Source organism: Homalodisca vitripennis, chromosome 3 (assembly GCF_021130785.1).
Source record: "Homalodisca vitripennis isolate AUS2020 chromosome 3, UT_GWSS_2.1, whole genome shotgun sequence".
Lineage (NCBI taxonomy): Eukaryota > Metazoa > Arthropoda > Insecta > Hemiptera > Cicadellidae > Homalodisca > Homalodisca vitripennis.
The window spans coordinates 67,881,452-67,894,259 of NC_060209.1; the positions used below are offsets into that span (position 1 = coordinate 67,881,452).

At 32.2% G+C, this 12,808-nt stretch overlaps 2 protein-coding genes across 2 annotated transcripts in view; both read right to left on the bottom strand.

Annotated features, from left to right (window-relative positions):
* The window catches only part of LOC124358225 (multidrug resistance-associated protein 1-like), a 28,303-nt gene extending 21,379 nt beyond the window's left edge, over positions 1 to 6,924 (bottom strand). The window contains 4 exon segments of the mRNA XM_046810518.1: positions 3,459 to 3,523; positions 4,035 to 4,172; positions 5,741 to 5,892; positions 6,882 to 6,924. Coding sequence (XP_046666474.1) covers positions 3,459 to 3,523; positions 4,035 to 4,172; positions 5,741 to 5,892; positions 6,882 to 6,924 — 398 coding nt within the window.
* LOC124357025 (putative ATP-binding cassette sub-family C member 13) lies at positions 6,096 to 12,558 on the bottom strand. The gene is made up of 4 exons (XM_046808395.1): positions 12,439 to 12,558; positions 11,770 to 11,963; positions 9,886 to 10,074; positions 6,096 to 7,306 (listed from the first exon to the last, which is right to left on the bottom strand). The coding sequence occupies exons 1-4, from the start codon at positions 12,526 to 12,528 to the stop codon at positions 7,126 to 7,128; spliced, it is 654 nt and encodes a 217-aa protein (XP_046664351.1). The 5' UTR covers positions 12,529 to 12,558; the 3' UTR covers positions 6,096 to 7,125.
* Positions 12,559 to 12,808: the final 250 nt, after the last annotated feature.

Below are 12,808 nucleotides of genomic sequence, written 5' to 3' on the forward strand. Positions count from 1 at the left end.
ATGTTTTGGTGAAAGATTACTAATTTATTTTTTGTTTTTGGTTTGAGACTGTTTTGTGTCTGGTTTTTTTTGTCACGTTTTGTTCTAAAAAATTATCAGCACTAATTTGAGAGTTGGAGAGTTTTGAGAGCAACCTGGGAGCCACCCCAGGGATATCTTGTACTGATGTGTCATGTAGAGATAAACTTGTTGTAGACGTTATGTGTAGTTTGTATTCATCTATGTATCGGTTAAAAAACTCATCATAACTTTCACCTTCCTTTCGAACCTTTGCTAGTGCTGGTGGTGTCCTGTGAGGCAGTGAAATAACGATAGGAGCTTTAGTTATCACCACTGGCAGTGTAACTTTTTGTTGTGAAACTTGAGAGCGTGAACTGGGAACAGTTGTGATAGGTCTTGGCCGTTGTGTGATTGGGAGATTAGTAAGTATATCTGAGCCTTTCTGATCTGACTGCTTCCTTGAACACTTTTTACAGTATTTTGTAGCTTCCATATGCTTGGCAATTTGCAAAGATACACTAGACATATTACTGCTCTTAGTTTTTCTAAATACTTTGGTTTTATGTAAGTCAGAGTTTGTGTTTTGTTGGTAAATGGGAGGTTTATAAGAGCCTTGGATTTTAGATTCTGAGACTTTCTGGGCCAATTTCTTTAGTTCATGTTCCAACATTTGTTGTCTTTCTTTAAGATTAGTTATCTCACAAGCCACTGTCAATGGTAAGGACGTCTCTCCAACAGGTGAGCTCGTTTGAGTACAGACATCTCCATTTATGATTTGACAAATTGCTCCACCACTCTCCACTGCATGTGATTGTATAGTAAGATACTTGGTGACATCTTCCCCAGTAACTAGTGCTGGTTGAGCAGCTGCCACACTCCCAGAGTTTTGAACAGAATTGTTTACTGATCTACCATTCGTGTGCTCCTTGTGTGCTACATTATAAGAACTCTTGCTATCTTTGTAAGTGGTTGGTTTTGCATTTATTGTCATTGATATTAATTGTTTCAGGGTCTTATACTTGCTAGTATTGTTATATAACATTGATCCAACCTGTAAACGCTTAGTCCATATATCAAGTTCATCAATATGCAAGTTTAGCGTTACCTGTTCAGAATCTTTGATTATATTTGCTATTATAGTCTCGGTTATCAAAAGCAAAAATACTCCACAATCTTCGGAGTTGCTTTGTTGAGGGGTTACACAATTTTCAAAATCAGTAGTTTCTTCCAAGTTCATATATTTTATAAGTTTATTTGCAATGATACTTGCTGGAGCTGTATTGCATTTTCCGGCAGAGTCAAAGTGGAGAAACCTTTTTTTATCCTTAACATACATAAGCAGACTCCAGTGCGAACCTCTTGCTTGGTTCAGAACACTCTGTGTACCGTCTACAATCACATTAGCATTATTCACAGGCACTAAGATATAGGATCTGTCACACAAATTTAGTGCTTGTAGGTCACTTGAAAATTCATCAGTACATTTTATTACCAAACTCACAGCAGGGCTGATAAACAAAATAGAGTGTTTCTTGTCAATACAAGACTCAAGGAGGTCGAAACTCAGTTTGATTGCATCATCTGTCAGCCAGCCTCCCTCCAATACAGAGGAACATAGCTCTGTATTAGTTTTGGCAGTTCGAGCTTCAGACCTTTGAAAGTGAATATTTGGCAAATTTAGTGATGTATTGGAAACTAGTTTGTTTTTTAATTGATTTATCCTATCACCAAGACATTTGTTTTCACTCTTACAATTTTTTACTTTGGTGTTCAATAATTCAATATTATTTTGTAATTTAGTAATCAAAGTATTTTTATGTTTAAGCTCCTCTACATAGTTTTCCAAATCTTGTGAAACATGTTTTATTTTATCTTTGTACCCTTTGACTTCAACTTCAATTTCAGATTCCAGTGAAATTGACAGTTCGAGTTCCTCCAGTCTGGTTATTTTTTCTTTTTCATAAGCCTTCTGTAATTCTTTATATTCTTCCCATGCATGTTCATTTCTGCTCATTAACTCTTTTTTAGCATTCATATGTTGGCTGAAATCCTCCAGAATTTTTACATTTAGTTTTAAAAGTGAGCTAAAATTTTCAGGCCCGTATTTTTGTATAAGAAGCCCTAAAATTGTGTGTAGCTCACAAGCATACTCAGCAACTTTGTCGTCCAGGTCATTGTTCTTTAGCCAGTCGTTTTGTTCATTATATGTTTTCTGTTCATCCACAAACTCAGATCTCTCTGTCTCAGTAGGACCACTTAAAGATTGTTCAATATCTTCAAGGGCTATATTAAATTTTGCATTTTTATTCTTGGGCTTCCCATATTTCTCTTTATTTTCAATATAGCTACATAAGTCTTTATTCTGTACATTAGCCCATTCGCCCGTGCCATAAAATTCCACTTTATAAAGTGAGTGATTATGTTCATTAAAAATTGATAGTATTTTTGCTGGCCAGTATGGATGTCCTCTTACTTTTGCAAAAACGTTATCACCATCTTTAAAAGTATTAATTTCTGTCATCTTATAATTTTATATATGTATATACAATTTTTCTTATTACAATATAATAAGAAAAGTATGTGTCAGGTTTATCTGTGTATTTTTTTATACTTTGTGTAATTTTATTTCTCCAAGGCGAAAATATAAGTATCTCAGCTGGATTTGAACCAGGCTTAATAAATTAGTGCTCTAATGACTGAGTTACCTTGACCTGAGGTCAAGACTCAAACCTCAATGAAAATATCTGCCAGTCCTTCATGTTCATTTAATCAAGAGTTGCTACTGATACATACATGCATAGTTTGTTATTATTACTACTGTAAAATATACAATATATTATACTTAATAATTATCATTAATTATTGGAGTCAAGCAGTAATTATATAGCATACAAAAATCTGATCTGTGGCCCAATATGTTATTGTTTACATTAGTGATTGACAGCTGGCAGATAAGAGCCCAGTTGGTAATGCCGTCTGCAGCTGCAATATTGGGCAGTGGTGGGAGTCACAGTTCCCAACAGGAAATAACTGCTGTAGTCAATTTCAGGTTGTCATGCATTAGTGCTTACTGCATTCCAGTAAATTATTTGAGATAGTCTTTCACACAACAACCTGGTTTGTTATATTAATCTCTACCAGAAAAAGTTACTTATTTGTTGTGGTTTTAAGTAATTTTAAGTGCTTTTTGAGGTTGTTTACCAGTTTTTGCTCTGCAGGAAAAACATGTGCCTATACACACAGTGAAAATGTATGTATTTATTTTTTATATTATTTATACTATTAATGCTGCTAAAATGAAAAATTATATTTATGTCTATTCTAAATACTTAATCAAGCATTTTCCATTGTTTTCAATATAAATTTCCTGCAGGAGAGGTGTTTATAGGGGAAAAAACTGGCACTGCACTTTAAACTGTCTTGGCACTATATATATACAGCACTACATCTCTGGTGCTGTTTCTGAGGTGAGAATGTTGTGTTCATCAATCATCACAAATACTGTGAAAGTGACAAGAGACACCTGCACAGAAAGAAATATAAATACATATTGTAAAGGATTTTTTTGGGGCCACCATTTTGATCTTGGAAACTATTAATCTGACAGCAATCTTTAAGTGGGAAACCTTTCCATGATTTTAGAGACATTTAAAAATATAGGCTACACATCAAACTTAAAAACTGCAGCCATATAATGATAACTTTATTTTTTCATATTGAATGCCCTTCAGACTATTATTTTCTATAGAACATTAATTTTAAGACTTTTTTTATTATGGCACCTTTTTGATATTTCTTTCAATAATGAAGATATAACAGCTCTTAGGTTTACAAAGAAAAGTATGTGCAAGGAAATAACAACTTTTTACAGTACAAATGTACTATATTTATATAACTTTAAATTACACAAGACATATCTGTACAGAAATATTTGATCCCATGAGGTATCACAAACATCAGTTAGTACAATGATGAAATAATTTAACCTACTCTGAAAATATTAGTGATTTACAGTGATGTATAACAAATCTTACCAGGAATGAAGAACAGAACCAAAGAAAGGAGATGGAAGCATTCCACATTGCAGCTGATTTTAAGACTCTAATCTCCTTCTCTCTAATCTTAAGAATTTGGTTTCTGAAACTTGGATCCCAGGCGTAGAGCTTTAAGACCTGCAAGCAGTTGGTTTATGTGCAGTCGCAAAGGTTTGATTCTTGAACCTCCGATAGTATTATTCATTGATGGCATTAGTACTATTCTACTCACTGAAAATACCATATGTACACAAATGACATAGATTTACACTCATTTTATTGTTTGTGACTTACATGACTGTGTAACCAAAGACAACTAAAATTAAAGAAATGGAGGGAATTCACTGAGGTGCAAACACTCGACATTGGATCAAGGAAGTGCTGACATCTAGTAGAACAACAAGGCAAACTAATTAATTTATTCTAGTTTTTACTTATTGAATACAATTGTGAATGTGTTCATATAGCCTAAGCTATTGAATTTGATTTCCTTAGACATCGTGGAACGGCATATTTACAGTAGATGAAGGAACAAAAAGGGAGGGACTGGGCATTAACATGATTCAACAAACCAATTACTCCATAACTACAACTTTAGGAAAGAAGCGAACACAGTGAGTCCGTGATTATAGAAAATAGAATCACAAAGCAATACACGAAACATTAAATGCAATTTTTACGACGTACGATAATGATTAGGTATATAAATAATGATATAATTCCTAGATTGGACCAAGGAAATAGTATGATATAGATAGCAAACATGGATTGGGAGGCAAGAACATGTACTTTACTGTATCGTGTACTATTTTCACATATGAATGACAGCTGTCATCATTTAAGTATTGAAATGTGTTAGTATTATTGATGTTAATTTTAGTTTTTAATTCTCAATTACAATATCTATATAAATACAATTTAGAAAACTCTCCTGTTTTGAATGGATCCTCATTACAAAATTACACACACACACACATACACATATACAATTTCTCGGGGAAAATAGCAAATTCCTATTTTGTGTTGGACATATAATTAGTTTGAACTATAAGTGCAATATCTAAAATAAAAATTTCTCACAGTTTTGCTTAATTTCTGGTCCTATTAATCATGAACACTGAAAAATGGACAATTGGTGCATGATGTTATAGCACTACAACTACAATTAATTTTATTTAAAAAATATTATAGGACTCTATCATATAACATCAATAGTAATTTCACTAAAAAAGATATAATTTCAACTTTGAAGTTCCTCTACATTTGTCTAAAATAATTCAAGTGTTACTGAAATCGTGGGAGCTATTCAATCAAATATATTATGGAAGGTCACATAAAATTTGCGGGCGATGATGCGGGTATGTTCTAGTGTATTCATAATGTTGCACAATAATGCCATTTCATATTTCCATTGAAATTATCTCAAAATAAATGAGAGTACAGGCATGCAGCTGTTTATTTTTGGAGATTTTATAGAGAAGAGGCTAAATTAAGAAAATACAGGAACTAAATATACTGATAGAGTAAAATAGCTTGAGATCACCACTCAAGACACACTTACTTCTTATGGACAGTATGTACAAACCATAGTATTTATGGAATCAATAGGCTAAAATAGGAACAGAAGCCAAGGAAGGGTATTTGAGCATAGTTTGATGTAATTTACTGCTACACCAAATTTAGTATAAGCTAAGCTGATATCTAACCTTGATTCCAGTCAACACTTCATTCATCAGTTTGACTCTTTCATCCTTATATGTCATCTGTTCCATCTGCAGAAGTTTTACTTTTTTTCCTATCAGAGCATTTATTGGAATGATGATGAGCATGACAGCGAGTCCGGCTAATGCTGCTAGACCTGTCAATTAAGTTTTTAGAAGATAATTCATATATTCATAGCAGTTGACTCCGTTTGAGCCAGTAACTCAGTTTATATCTGATAGTAGTAGACTAGTAATATATTATATAATACTTCTTATATAGACTAAGATTTTTTCTGAAACAAAATTTGTTAATATAACTTATATTCTAAAATAATTTATAATTTCATAATGTCCACAGATTTTACATGTACAACAGACAAAAAGAAAATAACAAGAGGTAAAAATCTAAAGACTGACTACAGTTTTGTATTAACTAAGGTGCTTGAAATATTATTTCTGAAGTGCTGTCACCTAGTTACATAATAGTATTGAGTTTTCAAACTAATGTTTGAATGTTCAGGAAAACCGCTCTTTCTTCTTTAATGTTTTTATTTTGTATTTTTACTGAATGCAAGGGAATGTGAGAGGTATGGCTCATCCATAGTTCATCAGAAAGTATCCAATGGTTGCACTTACTAAAACAGAAATACAGTAGAAGTGGCATTTCATGTGAGCACAGAATCGATAATTTTCAGTGCATAGCAAATTATACATCAGTTGTTCATTCCCAATATTGGCTAATTGCACTGAATTTCCTTTATGAAATACTAGAAAACTCACTCATAAATTATTTTAATTTTAATTTGTTTGTGGTTTTTTCTTTTTGATTGCGTTTAAGTTTTTGTTATGACAGTTTTTTAATTCTTATACGTCACATTACATTTCAATCACATTATATGGAACTATTGTACAAAGTAGAGAAATAGGTGATTTTTCAATATTTGACAACTTAAAGAATAAAGCGGAAAAATTATATATCCAGTTAGACATAAATATTTTATACATATTTTTTATATCTTCTACTACATTAAATTTTTTTAACATAAGACTAGTTTACCGAGGATCTGCCAGAGGAAATAAAGAGCAGCAAGGACGATTAACGGAGTGGTCCACGTAAAGTGAAAGTACAATGCAAAGTCATTACATCGCTGAGCATTCACAGCCATCAGATTTACCACTTCTCCCATTGTGTACCTCTTGCGGGCTGCATTGGAGATACGCAGAGACTGCAAATAACTTCATCAATTTCATTTCAATATTACTAGTTGCTAGTCAGACTCAGAATTTTTCATGTCATGTGCAGTAATGACAATAATGACAATAGGTATTAATAGTTTATCACTGCAACTAAAACTATTGTAACACTACTAAACAAGCTGTAAAATAATTTATACCTTCTTATAAACAGCAAACGTGATTGCAATCCTCCAGTTGAGACCAACTCTGTACATAGCAATCAGGTGTTGATGGTAGAAGATGGATTGCAACTCTGCAAAAATGAACAAGCCGATTGCATAGGCAAGACCTCTCCACATGTACTCCTTACTGTCTACAAACTGGATCATCAAGCTGTAAAAATAAAAAAATTTATCCTGCTAAGAGGACTGATTTTTCTCCTCTAATGGGGTATAAATTAAAACTAATGTGACTATTTATTTGAAGCATTCATCCTAGTATCGTCTTCTATAAAGAGCTGGTGGAAGTCGATCAGCTCTAGGTTTTGTATACACCAGGTGGTAAAGAAAATGCCATTGAAATCCTTCAAAAGCTATTTCATTACACCAGTTCAGTTATGTTTGTTGTCATGGCTGAGGATGACTCCAGAAGTGAATTTCTTTTGTTTTGAATGGCTTTCCCCACACCATTTCAAAGCTTCACAAAAACCTACTACATTCATCACAACTATAAGAATTTCATATGATACCTCTTTTTATGGTAAAAAATCACAGTGATCATAATATTTATATTTTTGAAGACTGTTTTGTTTTTTGTTTTTTTAACTTAGGTTTACCAATTCTTGTGATTGCTTCATTTCTGGGATGTCATACAGAAACCACGTCTCATATCTTTTCCCAATTATTTTTAAATTGTCTTTGTAATATTTTTTCAATAACAGAGAACAATAATGCTGAAGCCAATTATTGAGTATGTGCTCATCAGACAGCTATAAAATCAATTGACCACATATTTGTTTTATTATCTTAGATGTTATTACAACAGTATCTTGGACCATTTGATCCAAATGTTGGACTTGTTCAACAAGTTTTCTCTTCCAAACAGTTTTTGCGTTCTTCATCTCCAGCATGAACATTAATTTGTCTTTAAATTTTCCATACAGTTAGTGCATTAACTAACTAAGTTTTCACACTATACTCAAATTATTATTCAGTGAATTCCTTTCTGCTTGAAATAGAATGAGTCATACACCCTGTAGTGCTTTACACAACAATAGGTCTACAGTTATCTGATACACATTGTTGTCTCCTAACACTCAATTAAATCACAATAGGATTAGATGTTGGAACAAACAGTTATTTTACAATTAAGAAACAGACGTTTGTTTCAGAAATAACAAAACTTGAACTATGTTTGACATGACCAGGTTTATGAGCCAATTCATTGCTACTAAATCATGTTTGGGTGTTTCACAAAAACCTGCTTAATATTTCTGGTTTACAGATCACTTACAAAAATTGCACAAAAAGGTACAGTATTAATAATAATATATAGTAACAGTAAATAACAACAAACTTCATAACTGTTCAGTGAGGTATATACATAAACGACAGTGAAATCCACAACAGTTAATATTTAATACTTCAATTTAGAAAAACTGATTATTTGTCCTATTCTAAAAATAAATTTGAAGGTTAACATGTTTATGGTAAAATACGTTAATAAAACAAAAACAGTAAAAGACTTTTATTGACTTCATAATTTTTAGATTTTAAAAGAAAATCAGAAGAAAGAGGAAATACAAAATTTTAAGTAGATTTTTCTTCTGTTGCACTAAACTATGAATGCAGGGTGTAAAGTTAGATATATTCTACTGTATTCATTGCCTTTATTTTAACTTTTAACTAGCATTTAATTTGAATTTAATTTGTTCTTGCTTAGGTGGAATTTGTATTTAATCAACTATACCAGATCAAATACCAAATAAAAAAATAAAGTGTTCCAATATCCGAGATATCCAGAGAAGGTTACTTGCTACACATGTTAAACAAGAGACAATAGACAATAGACAATATACTTTAATGACATATTCTTTGAGAACAGTACATCGAGTCAGTGGTCATTAGATTCATAAAAATAAACATGTTTAATTGTCACAAAATTCCTTTTCTGTATAGTAGGGGTTGTCTTGTAGCCATAGATTTAGCTTTCTCTTGAGTGTCTTGATTGGTTCTTGTTTGAGATGGTCTGGTAGGCGGTTGAAATATGCTGCTCCCTTGTATGAGGGTTTCCTTCCAAACAGGCTGAGATGGTGAGTTGGTAGTGTGAAGTCTGCAGCATGACGAGTATTGTGCTGGTGCATGTCTCTATGCCTGAGTTGTGCTGTATTAACAGCATGTAGAATCACTTCTTGAATGTGAAGTGATACTACTGTGAGGATCTTTAGCTCTTTAAAAGCGTCTCGACAGCTTTCTCGTGGGGCGATATTTGCAAGGCATCTGATTGCTCTTTTTTGTTGTACCAGAATCCTCTCTAGATTGGTATTACTTGTACCTCCCCAGGTTGCAATACCATACCTCATATGTGATTCAAATAAGGCAAAGTATGCTGTTTTTGCTGCTTCCAAGCCACTTATTTGTTTTAGTCTCCTAATGACATAAGTGCATGATGAGAGCTTTTTGCAGAGGCCGTCTATGTGCGCTGTCCAGGACAGGGAAGAATCTATTGTTATTCCAAGGTACTTTGTGCTGTTTTTTGATTCTATATCTGGTAGTGTTATGTTAGTGTTGTTTTTGTTTCTGGTAGTAAAGGTTAGCTGGACTGTTTTCTTTTCATTAAGAACCAGTTCGTTTGTTAGAGAAGAACCAACTCTAAATCAAAATCAAGTAGTAAGAAAAAAATTTTAAATGTTTCATTAACATCTTTAGTGAACTTTATCTAAGTAAATTCAATATATTCTTAAATATACTCACTTTAAAATATGTGGATTAACAAACGATACAATATCTCCTATGACCTTAATTGCTGCTGCAGAAATAATTGAGCCCCAAAAAGTCCCCCAAGTAGGCCATAGAATAGTGACTCTCTTCTTTTTAACATTACTTGTATTTTTGAGTGTTCCATATGATTTAAACTTCTTGTACCCTCCACTGCTAACAGCCCTGTAAATATATTCAAATAGCAATATATTAAAATAGAATATTACACTAGAACATAAAAATAAGCATTTATTATAGTAGCCCAGTTATATAAAAACAGATTGGGACTATAGTTTAGAAAAAATTGGTTAAAGATCTTAACATTTCTTTTCTTTATTTTTAATTTATTAAAAAAAAGTTAAAACAACAAATTTTAGACATTAATTTTTAAAGTCCTTACCACATTATGTATCAAGATTTCATTATAGGGCAATAAAAGTTAGTTTTTTATATAAAAATTATAGTAATACCAATTTATAAAACTTACATAAGTGAACTAAGTCCATTTAATCTCAACCTTCAACACAAAATATATGTACATATTCACTCCTACTTTCAATGGTGTAGCTTAGGTTTATTGGCAACCTTAGCAGAATGAACGCTTAATAATCCAAACTCTGTACCCTATTTGCCCAATCCACTAAAAGTGTTAATGTAAATGTACTTTCTGTAATGATTTTTACTATAAACTAGTTTAATATTATATCTCAAAACTAATTCACTGCATATTAATGTATTAAAACAATAACAATATTATTCTGGTATAAGTTTTTTTCTTTGTTTTTAACAAATTAAAAACCATTCATTTATAAAAAAATTACAACGTATTTAAAAATCCCTTTTATAATTGTATGAAAATTAAAACTCTCTTTAATTAGTATAAGATTTAATTTCATTAATTAGATTAATTTTGTTTGTTCTCTAATACTCGATAAGCTGGCTGTACCGCACCATAGACAATGATGTAAAATCGGGTGAATGGTCTCGATAGGCAGAGAAAATTTAATATGACCTGAGATCCCGGGAAATGGCCTAATTGGTCGGCACAGCGACCTTTGTCAGCTGCCCGGGTAGTAGTCATCCAAAATGTGACTGTGAATGATGGCTATCTCTCTCTTCAGTTTTCCGAAATCTGAATCTGCGTGGGGAGCATCTATATCTCTCTCTCTCTTTTTACAGAGCACTTGTCTCGTAGAGCTCGTTTACTTGTACTATGTAATTACATTATTTAAACCTCAATATGAGGTACTGTCGAGAACCCCCTTGTACCACTTTGTGAAGTTGTCTTTATCCCAAACAGGTGGATTCCCTTATAAGTTATAACCCTAACTTTGTCTGTATAAATAAAGAATATTTCATTTTATTTGGCCAAATATTTCAAACCTCCAATGTTATAAATGTTAAGTATTCTTAGACATGACAGTCAGCATATCACAACAGTCGATGTATCACAATTTACCAATCAGAATTCAATTCATTAGTCGATGAAAACTGAGTTGTTGGAAATACAGCTTCAGGTGTTTCAAAGCTTCAACAGTCTTTGTTTCTTCTATAGAAAGTGTGAAGTTAGACCACACAGAAGACTTTTAGAAGTCACTGAGAAGGAGTGTATTTCTTAATATCCATGTAGAGTTCTCATTGGACACTATATGCATTAGCTTATGCAGTATAATGCTGGTGCTTAAATTCTAGTGATGGCATTTTAAAATTATTTTTACAAGTTTATTATCATGTCAACTATTAGTTGCCATACATCAGTCTTATACAAATAGTCTTCAACACAATTAATTCAACTTTAGTCTGATATTTCAAGACAACAGTTACACAAAAGTCTACCTTAAATCTTCCGACTGTGCTGGAAGGGATATTTTAACTTACTCAGTATCTTCACCATAATACTTTGCCCAGATTCTCTCAAATCGTCTTACTATCTGAGCTGAAGTGTCTTGATGACGTAAGTCCCATAGATCGGCAACATTCAACGATTTCTTATAACCCTTCCATATCAGCTGATCAAACCATCCAAAAATCACTCTTGAGGCAAATGAGGCTTGTACCTCTGGGCATAGTTTCTGTAAAAATAGAACAATTTAATTAGTGGATGTCATATTTCAATGTAATAGAATACTAAAATATCCTATATATATATATATATATATATATATATATATATATATATATATATACACAGATTTTAAAAGAACCTGTATCTTAATCTACCAAAATAGCCATTTCCTAATTTCATTGTCATAGTAATTTCAGTACAATTTAACATCTGTAACTTTAATGGGACAGTATATTAATGAGGTTACTTTGAGAAATTATTTCTTGACGGATCTTTAAAAAAAAGTGTTATATTTTACTACAGAAACAAGTTATTACATTGCAAGATGTATGAGAACTGTGATGTAGATAGAATGTAGCAGAATATTAGTGTATGGTTGGTTTCAACAAGTATATATGGCCTTGATTGTATGTAAGCCACTTATATATGCTTGTTCATAAGAGAATCATAATTTATTTTTGCTTTAAAAGGAAAATAATTACCTGACTTTTTAGATAGTTTGTTACTTTTGGCGGTGGATCAGCAAATATGTTCAGTAGAAACATTAAAACCACAAAGGGGTAGCGAAACATGTAGAGAAGACTTCTGAATAAACCTTCCCCTGAATCCTGAAATAGAATATAATTTAGTGTTGACTTTTAAATAAGTGTTAAGTCTATGTTACCTCAAAAATTTATATTGGATTTTCAAAAATAAGTCCTCTCTAATCTATACATTGAGCCCTGAATGACGTGGTGCTAAATTTTTTTATGCTCTAATAATTTAGTAAATTGCAAGGCATGCAAAAGTCTGGTATCAAATCATTCATTTGTCTGATAATATACAACGTACAGTTCAATAAAAGACAAAAGA